This window comes from Octopus bimaculoides, chromosome 11 (genome assembly GCF_046866305.1).
Source record: "Octopus bimaculoides isolate indiv1 chromosome 11, ASM4686630v1, whole genome shotgun sequence".
NCBI lineage: Eukaryota > Metazoa > Mollusca > Cephalopoda > Octopoda > Octopodidae > Octopus > Octopus bimaculoides.
Window position 1 is genome coordinate 45,098,953 of NC_142938.1, and position 17,212 is coordinate 45,116,164.

At 35.5% G+C, this 17,212-nt stretch overlaps 2 protein-coding genes across 3 annotated transcripts in view; one reads left to right on the top strand and one right to left on the bottom strand.

Moving 5' to 3' along the window:
• The first annotated feature begins 2,351 nt into the window (after positions 1 to 2,351).
• Positions 2,352 to 9,455, top strand: LOC106879835 (large ribosomal subunit protein uL14m). The gene is made up of 3 exons (XM_014929539.3): positions 2,352 to 2,492; positions 5,232 to 5,328; positions 9,032 to 9,455. The coding sequence occupies exons 2-3, from the start codon at positions 5,252 to 5,254 to the stop codon at positions 9,402 to 9,404; spliced, it is 450 nt and encodes a 149-aa protein (XP_014785025.1). The 5' UTR covers positions 2,352 to 2,492; positions 5,232 to 5,251; the 3' UTR covers positions 9,405 to 9,455.
• Positions 9,456 to 9,752: 297 nt separating this feature from the next.
• LOC106879836 (rab3 GTPase-activating protein non-catalytic subunit) overlaps positions 9,753 to 17,212 on the bottom strand; it is a 74,680-nt gene continuing 67,220 nt past the window's right edge. For both annotated transcript variants that reach the window (XM_014929541.3, XM_014929540.3), the window contains 3 exons: positions 16,897 to 17,157; positions 14,937 to 15,095; positions 9,753 to 13,356 (listed from right to left, as the gene is read on the bottom strand). In XM_014929541.3, coding sequence (XP_014785027.1) covers positions 13,207 to 13,356; positions 14,937 to 15,095; positions 16,897 to 17,157 — 570 coding nt within the window. In that variant the 3' untranslated portion in view covers positions 9,753 to 13,206. The remainder of the gene's footprint in view (positions 13,357 to 14,936; positions 15,096 to 16,896; positions 17,158 to 17,212) is intronic.

The window sequence follows — 17,212 nt, forward strand, 5'->3', positions numbered from 1 at the left end:
CGTATCCTTTATTTGTCTAATACTCTCTCACTTAGTTAATAAATGTAAACTATCTTGTGCTCAAAAATGGCATTAAAATTAATAAATAAATCAGTAAAAGTCCTCAGTTTATCATATGTATATATTTCAGAAAATATTGTACTGTTGCATGACAGGGAAATAGATTGCATACCTAGTATATGCTGCAAAAAAAATACATTGGAAAACTTACTGTATATTTCAACACATGTAATTGTATAACTTATTTCCTTTGCATTTTCTGCCAACATATATATTTGTACATTTTAGTATCAATATCCTATTAAACACACAGTTACAGATGTAGAGACAGGGAATGGTTTTTTTCTGCCTGTTCATTATATGAATTACATTAACATGAGCAGTGCTATTATGAGATCTCAGTTAAGGAATTAACTACAGGAAATATGTAACAGATTTCATGCTTTAATCCTATCATGTACTGTATCACACACACACACACATAATAATAATAATAAGGGAGAAAATGTAACGATTCGTTGGGTCTTTCCAGTACATACAGACAGAACTATCAAAGCTAATAAACTGGATATTGTTGTAAAAGACCAAAATAATAAAGTCTGTTCATTGATTGACATGAGTATCCCTTATGATCATGATAATTCTGCAAAAGAATTTGACAAGCTCAGAAAATAGAAAGATTTTCTCATTGAAATACAAAAATCTGGCATCTTAAGGCAATTACAACACCAGTAATTGTAGTAGCTCTAGGAATGATCAAAAAAGGAACTGAAAATTATTTAAGCATGATCCCTGGTTTACCATCCCTGCAAGAAATGCAAAGGTTGTTTTAGCTGGTACATCACACATATTGAGAAGAGCATTGTCACTGTGAGAACGATTACCTTCTGTTATGAATAACTTCCTAGATTCTTAGCCAAGATTCAAAACCTAGCCTAGATTATTCTACGAGATTATAAGTGCGCACTTAAAAATTTATGAGAGTCAACTGTCACATACAGATCAGTTCTATTCTTTAACTGAGCATTTCAAGTCAAATTTAGATCAGGGCTGATAAGTGGCAGAAAATTCCTTGTTTAGCCTGACCTAATTTAGTTAGAATAAATATAAATATAGAACCCAAATTCGATCTCATCTCTTTCTCTTAGCCCCTGGCCAAAAGGAGCACTTCACGTATGGCTTGTCATTGCCCGACTACACAACTTTCATCGTCTGTACTGGTTAACACAGATAGGTAGGTGCTCTTTTGGCATTTGATCTACAAGGGAGATTACTTTAGGTTACTTTTTAAATTATTTTGTACCTAGCATTGTAAATGTATTTTTTCAAAATTCTTACTATTTTAATTATAAGAAAACCATATAATAATTCAAATAAGCGCGTAATCACTCACCAAAGTAAATTTGCTCACGTAGATAACACGGAAAGTAGCACTAACACAAAATAAACTAAAAAGTAACCGAGAGTAATTTCCCTTGTAGATAATACGCTAAAGGAGCACTGATTCCTTAACTCTTTCTGTCTCCTATCCGTTTTCCTAGCAGTCAACAAAAGATGAACTTGACTACCTACAGAATGGATAACAAAATGCCAAATAACCTATGTATAACAACTCGAAGAAGCTGTATCTTACATTGTAACGAACAAATAAAGGCTGTATCAATTACTAATATTTTTCTTCCTCTCATTTATTGGGTACATATAAATCGTCACAGCTTCCATGTAAATGATTTTTTTTACATAACTTACTTTGATTTTGTAAATGAACAATGTGGTGTGTTTATTTTAATTGCCTATTTACATATATGAGTTCCTTTTCCCTAGGTATCGAGAATAATAATGGTGGTGGGCAGGTTGAACAATATGTGGTCTATAATTGATGTTGCATACCCTTTCAAGGAATTCTTTTTTTTTTTTTCTTGGAACTATAAAAAGAAAACATCTTTTTAAATAGTGTATTAATAAAAATCCAGACTTTTAAAGGATTTTAGACATTCTTCCCGAACGCAAATTTTGACACCTGAATCCAGATGTCCTAGAAAATACGAACATATGACAATTCAAATGAAAAGAGAAGAATCTAATGTTTCGAGACCTAGCCCTTCGACTAAACGAAGAGACAGTTGTGTTGGACTGCTTTCGCCACAAGCTATCACGAGTTTCCTCAGAGTGACCTCCCCTAGACTGTTTAGCTCGTCTTTCCCATTTAACTTAATTCATAGATTCTGTGTCCAATGGGGATAATTTTTATCTGGATTTGTTATATCATATAATCAGTTGTATGTGTAGTTGGTTCGTATCCAATCAACGATTCCATCTCCCCATCTGTGGCCCAGGAGTGGTAGTTGTTAATAATATACCTTGCAAGCTATAATAAATAATAATAGTTCACTGTATTATAGCTTTCAATCTTCGTAAAGGGAGATAAGGCAATAAACTTCCGGTGTTATTGAGATTCGCGACCGAATATGAACTTGAGCTAACACGAGGAGGTATGTTGCATATTTACTTTTCCCCCCTTTTTAAGCTAGGTATTTCCTTGATTGTTGTTGCTCTCAACATTTTTTTTCAATTGCGGGGTGATCCTAGAATATATGAGTTCACCGAAACTTGTATCATTTCGTTTGGTGGCTAAACAACAGTTAGTATTTATTCGAAAAGGGACTGAAACAAAATGTAGAAGAAACACTTTCAAAAGAGTACCCTGTAATGCTATAACAAAAAGAACCGTATCCGTCGTGTTTTTGCTAATTTTCTTTGTTGGAGAATTATATTTGTTGAGCCACACAGGTTCATTTTTGTTCTTTGTGTAGATTTTACCTTTGTCTCTGAACAAAAAGCGAAATACCAGTAATAGCAATAATAATAAGACGGCATAACGACAGATGTGTACCCCCATCGACTTTGTTGCCTCATAACTTTCAGAAAAATGGATACTTTTTGACGAAATTTTCAACAAATAACGCTGAGACGCTGTGGATTCAGAGTATATAAGTATTTATGGAAAAGAATTTGACAAGACTTCCTTTTGTACCCCACCCCAAAACACCCTTCTTTTTTTTATTTAATTTTTTTTTTTCTACACAAACCCCCGTTCTCGGCTACGGAGAATACGAATCTGCAAAAAAAAAAAAAGGCAAAAATCGGCATTTTGAAATTACGCCCCTAAATTCTTCATTTTAAACTTTTTTCAGAATTTTTTTTTTTTCAAAATATGCGGGAAAATACGGAGATTATGATTCTGAAAAATTTTTCCAAAAGTTTTTGTCAAATTTTTTTTCAGAATTTATTTTTTGTCAAAATATGCTGGAAGACGCTTGGGACGGTGAGAAAGTCTTTTATGTTTCAAGCCTATACTCTTCAACAGAAAGGAACTCGAGGAAATAAACAGAGAGAGAGAAAATAAAAAAAAAACATTGTGGATTTAGAGGTCAATCATAGTGACTGGTTAGAAAAAGGTAGTTGGACAGAGGATCTAGGAAGAAGGGGAGATGATAAAGTACTGGTTATCCCAAAACGATGGTGCGTGTGTGTGTGCATATGAGTAGGGGCTGGTGACTTTGATGTGTGGGTGTATGGATGATGGTGTGGGTGCTGGGAAGTGGTCACTGCTAGTGTGTGCGAAGTTGTGCAGGGTGTGGGTGTGGTGTGGACGGAGGGGGTATCAATGAAGGAAGAAAGTAGGTAGGAGTGAAGAGAGGAAGTAGGTGTCAGGGCAAGAGAGGAGAGCTGGGTAGGAATGAAGAGAGGAAGTAGGTGTCAGATGAAGAGGAGTTGAGCCCATATGGCACAAAGGAGCGAAGAGAGAAGATTAATTCCTGTTCATATAGGCAATACATCAATGCTTACAACTGATTTCATGGGTGTGAAATTGATGCATGGCATCATCATTTTGGACTGCACCATGCAGCAAATAGATGGAGACCATGAAGAGTTGGGTTTTCTGATTACTTTGAGGAAATTCAGGAAGGTTGGTTTGGTGACACTGACTGATTTAAACTTTATCAATGACAAAACTTTGCTGCCAAATAAAATCATAGATGATCAAGCCCTTTTGTCAAGGGTAGAGTATGAATACAAGTTAGTTAATCTGGAGTTAAATTTCAGAAAGATAGAATACATAGTCCACAGTACATCTGACCACGAATCACTGAAGGCTGTTGAAGATTCTTTGCTCAAGCAAGTTTCTGGCATCAAGTGATTAAGATCATTCTTGGCAGACTTGGAGTGGGATATCAAGAATATCAAAGTGCATAGAGACTTTTTTTTAGGAAAACACTCATGAATATGGATAATATTTAAACCTTCAATTCTCCAGATAACTCAAAAAGAGAACCTTCATAGTAGCAATCAAGACAACCCTACTATATGGATATGAAACTTGGACCATCACTAAATTCATGGTCAACTTCCTTGATAGCTAGGCTTTGGCATCAACTAGATGCAGAAAGAGATCACCTGATATAACTGGCTCTTTATACACACCCTGTCTGCCACCCCAGGTGTCACATTAACCACTATAACCAATCCTTCTTGCCCTAGAGTTTTCCTTTTCACCCACATTTTTCCTGCAGGTAATTGATTTGTAGACATTCAAACTGAATATCAGCTGTATCAATCTCATCAACCTCAAAAGGCCTGCTGAGGTCATTTTTTACTACTATTTCCTCTTTACCAAACCATGAAAAGAGTGTTAATATCAGGAATGTGGCACTAGTCTATCCTAAGACTTTGTCATTGTTGATGTGAAAATACTACCAATAGTATAGTCAAAATATAACACTTGCATTTTGTTTTTTCTAATATTTGTTAGAATGAGCAATATTTACTTATGAATTATTGAAGTAATTTTTTTTTAGAATGGAGTAGGTTTTGTTTCATTTCTTTAGTGAAAGATTATTTTCCAGGTGAGTGAGTATCAATTAGATTTATAAGTAGAATAAATATGCTGAGAAAAATGTGTTGATCACTATTTTTTTTTTCTGGCAGTATGAAAAACAACTCCTTTTGTGTTTCTATATTTTTTTTTCTTTGAACATAATCAATAGAAGTAGTTGCCATAACAGTTTGTAGAATATTTAGTAGAATAGAAAATTTGAATGATTTCAGATAGGTTGATTGGCATCATACAATAGCTGTAAGGAATTTGATTCAGTGATATTGCAGTCTAGGACCTTGACATTTTTATTGTCTAATTAAATATGAATTATACTTTTTCTGTATTTTTGCAGTTGTAACCCTTTCAATCAAGATGTTTGGAAATATTTTGCGGAACAGTATTCCATGTATTTCAAATATCACTTCTACTGGCTTTCCCCGGACATTTTGGTAAATATCTCAAATTTGATTTGTCATTTTTGGGTGGTGAAGAGAAATGGAAGTGCTTGAGTGGTGCCATCAAATGCAAAACAAAGATAAATCTTCCCATGGATAGACTGCCAGTCTATTGCATAGAATGTGTCTAAATGTTTTTGTCTATATTCCTATCAACTAAGTGAACAGATGCAGTATAGAATAAAATGTTCTGCATATAAATAATGAAATGCCAGCAGTTGATGTAATATGACTCAATTCCTCTATTATTCAGCCTCTCTCTCATAGTTTTCTAGAATTCAAGACTTGACACTGGCCAAACATAATTAGTGCTGGTTTATCTTATTGCTCTTATACTTCATGATTAATGACTGAACTATTCATTTTGTGAACTGGCCAAACACATTTTCTCTTATGCTGTATTTCTTTATTATTTTATCAATGACTGGTGTAGCAACACCATAGTCAACTGCTACAAAGGTAAAGGTGATGCCTTAGATAGAAATAATTACAGAATTATCAAATTGCTGGATCAGGTGATGAAAGTTACGGAGAGAGTCATAGCCCAACTAATTAGATGAGATGCAGTTTGGTTTTGTGTCAGGGAGAAGCACCACTGATGCTATATTTCTAGTGAGGCAGCTGCAGGAGAAATACATAGCCGAAGATAAACCTCTGTACTTGGCCTTTGTTGACTTGGAGAAAGCCTTTGACAGGGTCCCCCCCCGATCCCTTATCTGGTGGTCAGTGCGGAAACTGGGGATAGACGAGTGGTTGGTGAGAGCTGTACAAGCTATGTACAGGGATGCTAACAGTGAGGTGAGGGTTGGCAATGGGTACAGCGAAGAATTCAGGGTACAAGTAGGGGTTCACCAAGGATCGGTGCTCAGCCCCTCTTGTTCATCATAGTCCTCCAGGCAATAACAGAGGAATTCAAGACAGGTTGCCCCTGGGAGCTCCTCTATGCTTATGACTTTGCTCTTATAGCTGAATCACTAACTGAACTAGAGAAGTTGTAAGTGTGGAAGCAAGGTCTAGAATCAAAGGGCCTTAGAGTTAATCTAGCAAAAATCAGTTTTAATAAGTAGGAAGGCAGACAAATCACAAGTTCCTTCAGGTAGACAGCCCTGCTCAATCTGTAGAAAAATTGTAGGTAGAAACTCCATAAGATGCACCCAGTGTAAGCTTTGGACACACAAAAGGTACAGCAACATCAGAGGAAGGTTAACAAGGAAACTAGCTTTTGTATGTGGAAGATGCACATGTACAATAAACACTGAAAATGTGCAGAAAATAGACTCCATCAACTGCCAGGGGAACAAGCTAGAGATAGTAGATAGCTTCCATTATCTAGTGGAGGTGGATGCTCTATGAGTGTAGCTGTGAGAATGGGATTAGGATGGGCAAAGTTCAGAGAACTCCTACCCCTACTGGTAACAAAGGGCCTCACTCAGAGTGAAAGGCAGATTGTTTGGTATCTGTGTGTGAAAAGCTATGCTGCATGGCAGTGAAACATGTGCTGTGACAGCCGAGGATATGCATAGGGTTGAAAGAAATGAAGCCAGTATGCTTTGCTGGATGTGCAATGTCAGTGTGCATGTTCGACAGAGTGTAACCATCTTGAGAGAAAAGTTAGGCATACCATGTGCAAGAGAGATGACTGTGTTGGTATTGTCATGATGTGTATGGATGAGGACAGGTGTGTAAAGAAGTGCTGGTCTCTAACTGTGGAGGGAACCTGTAGTAGAGGTAGACTCAGGAAAACATGGAACGAGGTAGTGAAGCATGATCTTTGAACTTTGAGCTTCACAGAGGGAATGACTAGTTACCATGACTTTGGTGATGTGCTGTGCTTGAGCGGACCCGTCAAGCCAAGTGCACCTGTGCTGGTGGCGTGTAAAGAACACCTTTTGAGCGTTGGGGCTCATGCAAGCAAAAAGAACACCTTTCAAGCGTTGGGCCTCACTGAAGCAAAGTGGCTGAATTCCTTTCCGAGCGTTGGGCCTCATGGTGGCAAAGTGGCTGAGTTCCTTTCAAGTGTTGGGCCTCACAGAGGCAATGATTGAGACATTTGGCATCATGTCATGGTTGAAAAGATCCATCAAGCCGAGCAAAATTGCAGTCATGGCAGATACCGGTGTCATGCAAATTGGTGCCTGTGCCAGTGGCACGTTAAAGCATCCCAAACATTAAATGATGATGACTCTAAAATCAATTGAATTTTTACAAAGTTTTCTGAACCCTTTTCCATGTTTTTAGAAATCTGTGCCGACTCCTTGTTATAATTCAACAATATCTGGTAATGCATATTCTAAATGTACGCCATTTTCCTGCAACACTTTGTCACTCATTTCTCGTATCCTCCATCATCATTATTGTTTCAATGTCTACTTTTCAATGTTTGTATGGATCAGATGGAGTTTGTTGAGATTGGATTTTCTGCTGCCAATATGCCCTTCCTGTTGCCAACCCTCACTTGTTTTTCAAACAAGGTAATATTTTTCTATGGTTGAGCATTTTTACAGAAGATTAGAAATGGACACCATCTTTGTGACAGGGATGCTCGCTTACAACTAATACATAATGTCAAAACAGACTCCCACTCAAATATATATATGTTTTAGATTAAATAAATTGAAAATCTGAGGTTTCTCGAGTGAGATGAGCATGGCCGTTGCCAGTACCGCCTGACTGGCCTTCGTGCGGGTGACATGTAAAAGCACCCACTACACTCTCTGAGTGGTTGGCGTTAGGAAGGGCATCCAGCTGTAGAAACTCTGCCAAATTAGATTGGAGCCTGGTGTTGCCATCCGGTTTCACCAGTCCTCAGTCAAATCGTCCAACCCATGCTAGCATGGAAAGCGGATGTTAAACGATGATGATGATCATATATATATATGATGGGTTTTCAGTTTCTGTCTATTGAATCTATTCACAAGGCTTTGTTTGGCCTAGAGCTATAGTAGAAGACACTTGCTTAAGGTGCTATGCAGTGTTACTAAACTTGAAACCATATGGTTGGGAAGTGAACTTATTAACTACACAGCTATGCCTCTGTTTGTAAATATTGTCAGGTAACATTAATTCAAGGGTTGGGATAACAGCACTTGACTAATTTTTTTTTTTGTCAAGATGTTTTTATTTCATTCACCTATCTCAAGTGTCATACCTTACCAGAGGTTCAACACTCCATTATTTATTGCAATAAACATATTTCTTATATTAACTTTTCGCTTTGATACTGAGCAAATTAAGTGCAACTTAATCTTTGTTCATTTTACATCCATTTTTACCTTGCAAATATGAGCTGGATGAATACTTAACAAGGCATTTATAGCCATGCACCTTTCTTGTTGCTAACTGTTACCTGTCTTTTAGGCAAGGGATATTTTAGTCAGAAAATAGTGTTTAATGTATGAAGATCAGGTTAATAATCCAATAAATTATAAATGCATTAATAACTATTCTCAAAAGCTTAAGGTATTTAAATAAAATATCTAGCATTCAGCTGGAAACATTTTATTCATGATAGAGATTGTACAGTGACCACACTCATAACCCCTATAGCATATCTGTACTGTTTGACTGTGTGCCACATATATACTCTTGGGTACATAATGTACAAGTATAGTAAAAACAAAACAAATGTAAATTGAAATTTTAATGATTGATGATTGTGATTTTGAAAAGAATTTGGTTATGTTAATCTCTTTTGCAGCACAACGCAAAGTCTTTGTGAAATTCGCAAGCTTGCAAGAATGCGTGTTGTCGACAATAGTGCAATTGGCAGAGCTGCAGCTGCTGCAGGTCGCCCAGCACGTGTGATCCAAGTCTACAACAAAAAGGGAGTTGGAATGATAGGTGACAAAATACTGGTTGCCATAAAGGGACAAAAAAAGAAAGCATACATTGTTGGACTGAAGCAAACGCAAAAGCCTCTGATGCCTAGGTTTGACACAAACAACATAGTTCTTGTTGAGGACAATAACAGCCCCACAGGTACTCGGATCCGTGTTCCAATTCCCTCACAGCTAAGAGGCCAAGGAAAGGAATTTACAAAAATTCTTGCAATAGCATCAAAATTTGTGTAGCTACACATCTTAGCAAACATTTTCTTTTTGTACATAAAATATTGAAAATTGTTCTTCCTGTTGTTGTTAATTTTGATGACTTGCAGATTTGTCAGAAATATAAATATTGATAGCAAACTTAGTTGTGATTGGTAGTTTTTATATATGCTTCAATGGATTTAAAATTGTAATTTTAATGCTAAATTTTGTTTAAACTGGAATTCTATCATCTTAAATATGTCAGAATGTTTAAAATGATGATGTTAATAAGTTTCTGAAACTATATAAGCACACATATGCAGTGTGTGGAAGGAGGTGGTGGTGAGAAAAGAAGGATTTGATTTCATAAATAACAAGCAAAAAGAAGTCTTAGACTAGTTTAATTTTATTTAGTAAACTTGGAGGTCAGACAAAAATGCAATATTTCAGAAACACCATTTTTGTGATAACACTTCCACAAAATATAAATAAAAAAAAAAATTCAAATACACTTGAATGAAGATGTTATATTATCATAAAAACACTATCATTATCGGTTTGAGGTTTTTCTGCTTTAATATGTTGAATGAGAATCTACTCAGTGTCTATCCAATGTCAGTAGGATCATCTATTTCACCCAAAGACTTTTTCTTCTCTTTTTAGAAATAAAAAACTGTAAGGATGCTTCATACAGGATTGTAGTAAAAGTGAGTAGTCAGCTAATGTATGTGTGTAATAACTAAGACATCAACTACATGTCACCAGTTTCATACAGGTCATTGAGTTATTTTGATCACTGTAATCAGTGATGGTGTTTCTCCTGTAGCAATTTATCTGTCAAATTATTCATTCCACTACTCCTTTCTAATACTAAACAAGAAATCGTAACTGATTCATCTCGTTGATATATTCCTAAATTCTTTGGAAAAGAAAAGAAAAGAAAAAAAAACTACCAACTGTATTACTGGTTGATATTTGATTTCAGCTGACAGAAAACATTTGGTCATGTGAAGCTTTACAAAGCAATGAATGCATGCTATTTTGATTATTCATTTGTGATGCTTGCACTGACAATTATAGGACCTCAATATTATGAAGTGTTACGGCATACATATATGTGTTTGTGTGTATATATATATATGCACAAGTTTGCTGTGTATATTTTAATTGTTCTGCACACACTTCTCTATGTGATCATAGCTGGGTTGATTTTTGTAATTAATAACATGAAGTCATAGTTCTTACAAGTGTTTTTATAGCTGGATGAAAGTATATTTTTAGTATCAGCCCCTGAAAGATGGGGGATCTAGTTATTTACCAGATGCAGACTGAGGCAAGCAAAGTATTGTACTTTGTATAGGGATCACAACATACTGGCTGAAGCATGATATCAGGTAAATAATGACATTTTTCATTTAAATCTGAAAGCATTTAAGTTCTTCATTTATCCTTATATTAAAAAACATTTTTAAAAAGAAAACCAAAGACTAAAGAAAGCTGATTTGTAAGAAATTGTCAGTATAATAAAACATGTTTGTTTATTTTCATTGATATAAATTGACTATACGATTTCAAAAGCAAATTGTTTAAAAATTCCTGGATAACGTAACTTCTGAATCTGTTTGTCTATGTTATTTAAGTTACAGTTACCAAAGTTATCACAGATTTTTGAGAACATTAGAGAAACTAAACTGATCTTAAAATACATCAGTAAACACTCTCCAATCGAAATCAACCAAAACACACTGTCCCTGTAATAAATGAGAAGTAGTAGGCAGAAGTTTGATCAGAATAACATTCTATGAAACAACTAGATCCAACTTCATAATGTGTTGAGGGATAATTTGCATTGTGTCCAGTTAGGCAAGTGATGGAGGTGAAATAAATAGGGATAACATCAGGAAATTAGATTCATTTGTTAAATATGATCAACAAAGAAACACAAGTCATGCATTGCATAACTTTATCCAAAGACAAGAACCATCTTTTATATTGAAATCATTTCAAAATAAAATGATCATGTTACATTATTGATGAAAACAACTTGTACACATTTTTTAAAGAATATATAATAGTTTCTTATTCAGGCATTAAAGCAGTTTTTATATGGCAGGAAATTACAAATTGTTATGTTCCTGCCTCTCCCAAAACAGAAGGTTTGCAGTTTGAGAAACAAAACTGGATTGCATACAGTGTATGTATATAAATATGAACATACCAAACATGTGAGAAATATTTGTCAAATACATTAAGATATTTTAATATAATTTGAATTAAATATTCTTCACAACTGAGCAATTGTTATCAGCAATAAAGCATAAGAGAGAATTTAGCTTTGCTCGTTAGCTTTCATTGAAGACTGATAAAAGAGAGGAATAGAAACTTGAAAGAAGTCAAACTGATTATATATTTACAGTTAAAGAAAAAGCAGAATTAAGTTTTAAAATATTTAGAATTAATAACGAATTTAAATTTAATTTAGAAAACAAATGTATGTGTATGTGCAAAGCATTTTCATTGTTAGATACATTAAATCAGGTAATTGTGTGTGTACATATACACACACGAATTTTTAGGTGATGACACTTCACTCTGCATTTGTAAACCAGCCAAAAATACATTATTTGCATTACATTTCTTTGAAAATGTCTCGGGACACCTGATAAACCTCAACATAATACATCTATGTTTCAACAAATGTTATGTGCATCCTATACACCACACACATAAAATACAGAGTTGGCAGATATATTAAGGTAACAAGCAAATTCATTTGAGTATTAAAATATAAATAATCCCCTGAATTCAAAGGTAAATAACAAGAGAAGAGCAAAAAAAAAAAATGTTACAAATGTCTTACAATTTGGATTAACACTAAATATGGTGAAGAAGTGAATAAAAATATATAAAAATAATTAAAAGCTTCACAGCTTTCAGTTAAATAAATAATCTTAGGAGTAAAGAGTCATTCTATGATAGTACTGGGCTAGAGTCAAGAAATAGAAGAAAAAAATAAAAATAAAACCTTAATTTCTCCTTACTCCATGCTTTTTGTCCTTAAGGTACATCATTGTTACATTTCATAATTTAAAAGGAAAATTTATTTTCTTATAGAAAGTAGTTTTCAATCAGGAGTTATAAGTCTTAGCAGACTTCATTCATTGAGTATAGATTGTCTGTATTGGAAAAGAGAGGAACAAAAAAAATAGCCTCTTTATTAGATTTGAAGTCTGAGAGCTATATGTAATGGGAATTGGAAAACTTGAGATGTTCAATGCTTTACAAAGAATGTTAGCACAATAAATGAACATCGAAGCTGGGTTACAGATATTTATCTAGAAAGAAACTAATACTTCACTGCCAACTGGAAAGTAATTATGACAGACTATATTAATATTTAACAGTTATAACAGTGGAGAAAAAGCTGTTATGATCATATCACTTATCAAAGTCATTAGCATCAAGTTAAATGATTCTAATTTAGAATCAAAACTTAACTGCTGACTGGGTTTGTCAAAAACTTACAGCTATAATACCTATCAACACCACTACCATCGTAACAAGAACATAAATATCAGGTATGATATATTAAACTGGATGTAGTGGAAAGTGTTTCTTTCTTATAGTAGCAAAACAAAAAATGAGACTTAATACCAAGGCAAAAAAAAAAAAAAAAGGGACAAATAAAGTAAGATGAAAATGAAACTTCACTCCAAATGATCTTTACTTCAATTTCGAATTGATAACAAATCACAGTGGGGGAAAAAACAAAACTCCCAAGTTGTTGAGACTTCAATTGTAAAGAAAAGGGTTTCAGTCAGAAATCTTGAAATTTCAATTGGTTTCATGATGTCTTCAATGTGGAAACAAGTTCAACTAAAGCTATGGCACGGTTATAATCATCTGAGCCTTCTTCTAAGCATTTTACAACTTGGTTTAACAGCTGGCAAATGGCTGGCACAGAACAGTCTGGAGTATAGAGAGAAGTGGTATCCTGTGAAATGAAAAAAATTTTTTACAACTTCATGAATGGACAAAATACTGGTAGAGATTATCAAATAGAATTTGATAGTAGCAACTCCTCACTATTCAAAACACAATCTGTTGCATCCATGTCTTAAAATTTTTTGCGACCCCAATCTCGCTTTTAACCTGACCCCAAATATCACATGTAGGTCTAAAATTGAAAATACAAAACAATGCAAGGAAAATAGAGGTGGTCTGCTTGACAAAGTCATTTAAAGTATATATATGCTGTGGAGGTGTGTAGTTTACTGTAGTGCTCCGCAACCTTTTTTCACTTGTAAACTTACATTCTTTTCAAAATTTGGTGGCACACCTGAACTAAAAGTATAGGAAAAAAATTTTTATTCAGGTTACACTGTGGCACATCAGTGTACCATGGCATACTAGTTACAGGGCACTGGCTTAGTGGTTAGGCTGTTGGACTCAGGATCATTAGGTTGTGGTTGATTCTTGGACTGGGCAATGTTCTTGAGCAAAACACTTCACTTCATGGTGCTCCAGTCTACTCAGCTGAAAAATGAGTACCACTATTGGAAGCACATTGCTTAGTGGTTAGGGTGTTGGATTCATGACCGTAAGATTTTGGTTTTGATCCCTGGATCAGGCAATCCATTGTGTTCTTGAGAAAAACACTTCATGTTGCTCCAGTCCACTCAGCTGTAGAAATGAGTTTAGCCGGGAGAGAAATGGGCTCCACCAGGCTTTTTTGCCTTAGATATGCTGCATGGTTGCAGCACCCCAACAACCCCCAAGATGTTAAGGGACTTGTCAATTGGCAATATATATGCCATGGAAGAGAACTGATGTTTTGAGAAAATGGCTTCATCAGAAAGAAATATTTAAAAGTATTTATGGTGGCATTGAGCATATAGACTTATTCAAAGCTACAATAAACATGCTAATTTATTAGTCTCCAAACATCAACGTTTGTGAATTTAATCATTCTTTCATCAAGTGTTAACATCATTAACAATACGCTGTTTTTATATTAAGCCTAAATATTAACTAAACTAATCTTATTCAGACACACTAGGTTTTTGATTTAAGTATTACCTCCTAAAAGCTATGTACAATGTCCTTTCTCCACAATATATGATAATTGTTGTTGCAACATTCATGCCAGCTTGAATACCATTCAACTTAGTTTGAGACTAAGTCATGATACTCTTGGTGATAATCCAAACATGATGATTTGGAAAGAAGGAAGTTTAAATCAACTTTTTCCATACTTGAAACTGGAACAATTGTAAACTATTAAATAGCTTGTTAATAACATAGAACATTATCAGTAAACTGGTTTTAAATGAAAAAGAAAATTTTCTGAACTTGGAAGAATTACAAAAACAGTTTATTTTAAGGAAAGTTTTGACAGCTGTATTTAGCATGTCAAGTGAATATGATATTGTCCTAACATGTAAGACTTGGTAGCTCTACAATTAAAAACTAAAATTTTGTTAAAATCAAAATTTCACTGCAAGGCATGCAACTTATACAGATTTCTGACTGGCTGAAACAAAAGTATAGCATTTTTAAAGCATGGATGCTTACCTGTTTTTTCAACCACTGTGAAAGTGAGGTTGTCATTGAAGCATATATATCAAGAGATTTGGACGGATTCTGCTTTTCTATATAATAAGCTATTCGCTGACCTAATATTTCCAGTAAGCTAGCACCAAGTTCTGGATCTAGATTCATTGTTAACAATACCTAGAGAACACAAGAACAAATAGAGATCAGCCTAAAATATGATTGCAAAGAAAACAATGTCATAATAAAGATAGCTTAGAATTAATTTTTTAAAATATTTTTTAAACATTTCTTTTTATTCCAGCAATAATGGAACTACTGAACAAAAGACCCTGCTACCAGATGCAGTCTGAAGTTAGAGTAATGATGACATAACGATACCAGGACTGTGAAAGGTTTGACTAACAATTAGACGAGTTGAAACTTCATCATCATCGTCGTCGTTTAATGTCCACTTTCCATGCCGGCATGGGTTGGACGGTTTGACTGAGGGCTGGCAAGCCAGAAGGCTGTACCAGGTTCCAATCCGATCTGGCAAAGTTTTTGCAGCTGAATGCCCTTCCTAACGTCAACCACTCCCAGAGTGTAGTGGGTGCTTTGTACATGCCACCAGCACGAGACCAGTCAGCTGGAACTGGCAACAATCACGCTTGAATGGTGCTTTTAACGTGCCACCGGCACAGGACCAGTCAAGCAGCACTGGCATCAACCACACTTGAATGGTGTTTTTTATGTGCCACCGGCATGGGTGCCAATCAGGCGGTACTGTCATCAGCCACAACAATTATTTCACTTGCCTCAACAGGTCTTCGCAAGTGCAGTTTATTGCCCAATGATTGAAGGGTACTCTTAAATGGGCTGGTTATGCTGCACTGGCATAGGCCACAGTTACGGTCTCACTTGGCTTGCTGGGTCTTCTCAAGCACAGCATATCTCCAAAGGTCTCGGTCACTTGTCATTACCTCGGTGAGGCCCAACGTTCAAAGGTTGTGCTTCACCACCTCATCCCAGGTCTTCCTGGGTTTACCTCTTTTACAGGTTCCCTCTACTGCTAGGGTGTGACACTTTTTCACACAACTGTCCTCATCTATATGCAACACATGACCATACCAGTGCAGTCATCTCTCTTGCACACCACATCTGATGCTTCTTAAGTCCAACTTTTCTCTCAGGGCACTTACACTTTGTTGTGTATGCACACTGACATTACACATCCAGCGAAGCATACTGGCTTCATTCCTTGCAAGCTTACGCATGTCCTCAGCAGTCACGGCCTGTGTTTCACTGCCATGTAACATGGCTGTTCACACACATGCATCATACAGTCTGCCTTTCACTCTGTGAGAGGCCCTTTGTCACCAGCAGAGGTAGGAGCTCTCTGAACTTTGCCCAAGCTTTTCTTATTCTAGCAGCTACACTTTCAGAGCATCCACACTGGTTATTGACTTGGTCACCTAGGTAACAGAAGCTATAAACTACCTGTAGTTTTTCTACAGAAGCTGTTTTCTGCACATTTTCTTAATTTAAAATATGTAGTAGTCATACATAATGCTGGCACAAGTTGTGAATTTAGCAATAGAGACACTGGCTTATGTTTTCCATAAGCCAAACTCAGCTGATTATCTTACTCTTTTTAAACAGCTTTGTTTCCATTGCTTGTTCTTGTTTTCAGCAACTCACAATAGAGCTAGGTAATTTTAAATCTTCAAAATTACTGCTTTGCTTTTCAAACTAAGTGTATCCAGGAATACATTATACAATGTGTCTTTACCTTTCTATAAGCTATAGGGTATGATTTGAAGGAGAGTTCCCACTTAAAAACTTCCTCATATGCTTATACATGAACATGATGATAATGCAAATGTATGAAACCATTACAAAAAGTTGATTTCCTCAAAGAGAAAATGCCTCTGAAATACTTGTAACAATCTTCTTCACGGGGTAAACTAAAGGCTGAACAAAATATTTGGTCACCACTCACCTCTTCAGCAGTTTTGTCTAAACCTCTCAAATAAAGCTCTCGCACATGATATATGCGCAACTGGTCAACATCTTCCTCAAATACTCTAGCAATCTCAATGATGAGGGACGGCCACTCTGCATGGCTTTCATTCCAAGGCACAAACGTCATCTGTGTTGATTCTGGCACTGATGCTGTCATAGAAGCAGACAAGCTATCTTGAGACTGTTTGTCCTTCTTGGAAAAATCCTCCACTGACTGACTTATCACTTTTTTATAGAACTGAAATATAAATATGTATAAAGACATTTAAAATTATATTTTTTTTTGTTGAATT

Excerpts from the sequence above, each read along its gene's own strand:
- LOC106879835 (XM_014929539.3), top strand. The coding sequence starts at position 5,252 with ATGTTTGGAAATATTTTGCGGAACAGTATTCCATGTATTTCAAATATC. Across the intron at positions 5,329-9,031 it reads GGCTTTCCCCGGACATTTTG|CACAACGCAAAGTCTTTGTG; the intron begins GTAAATATCTCA and ends TCTCTTTTGCAG.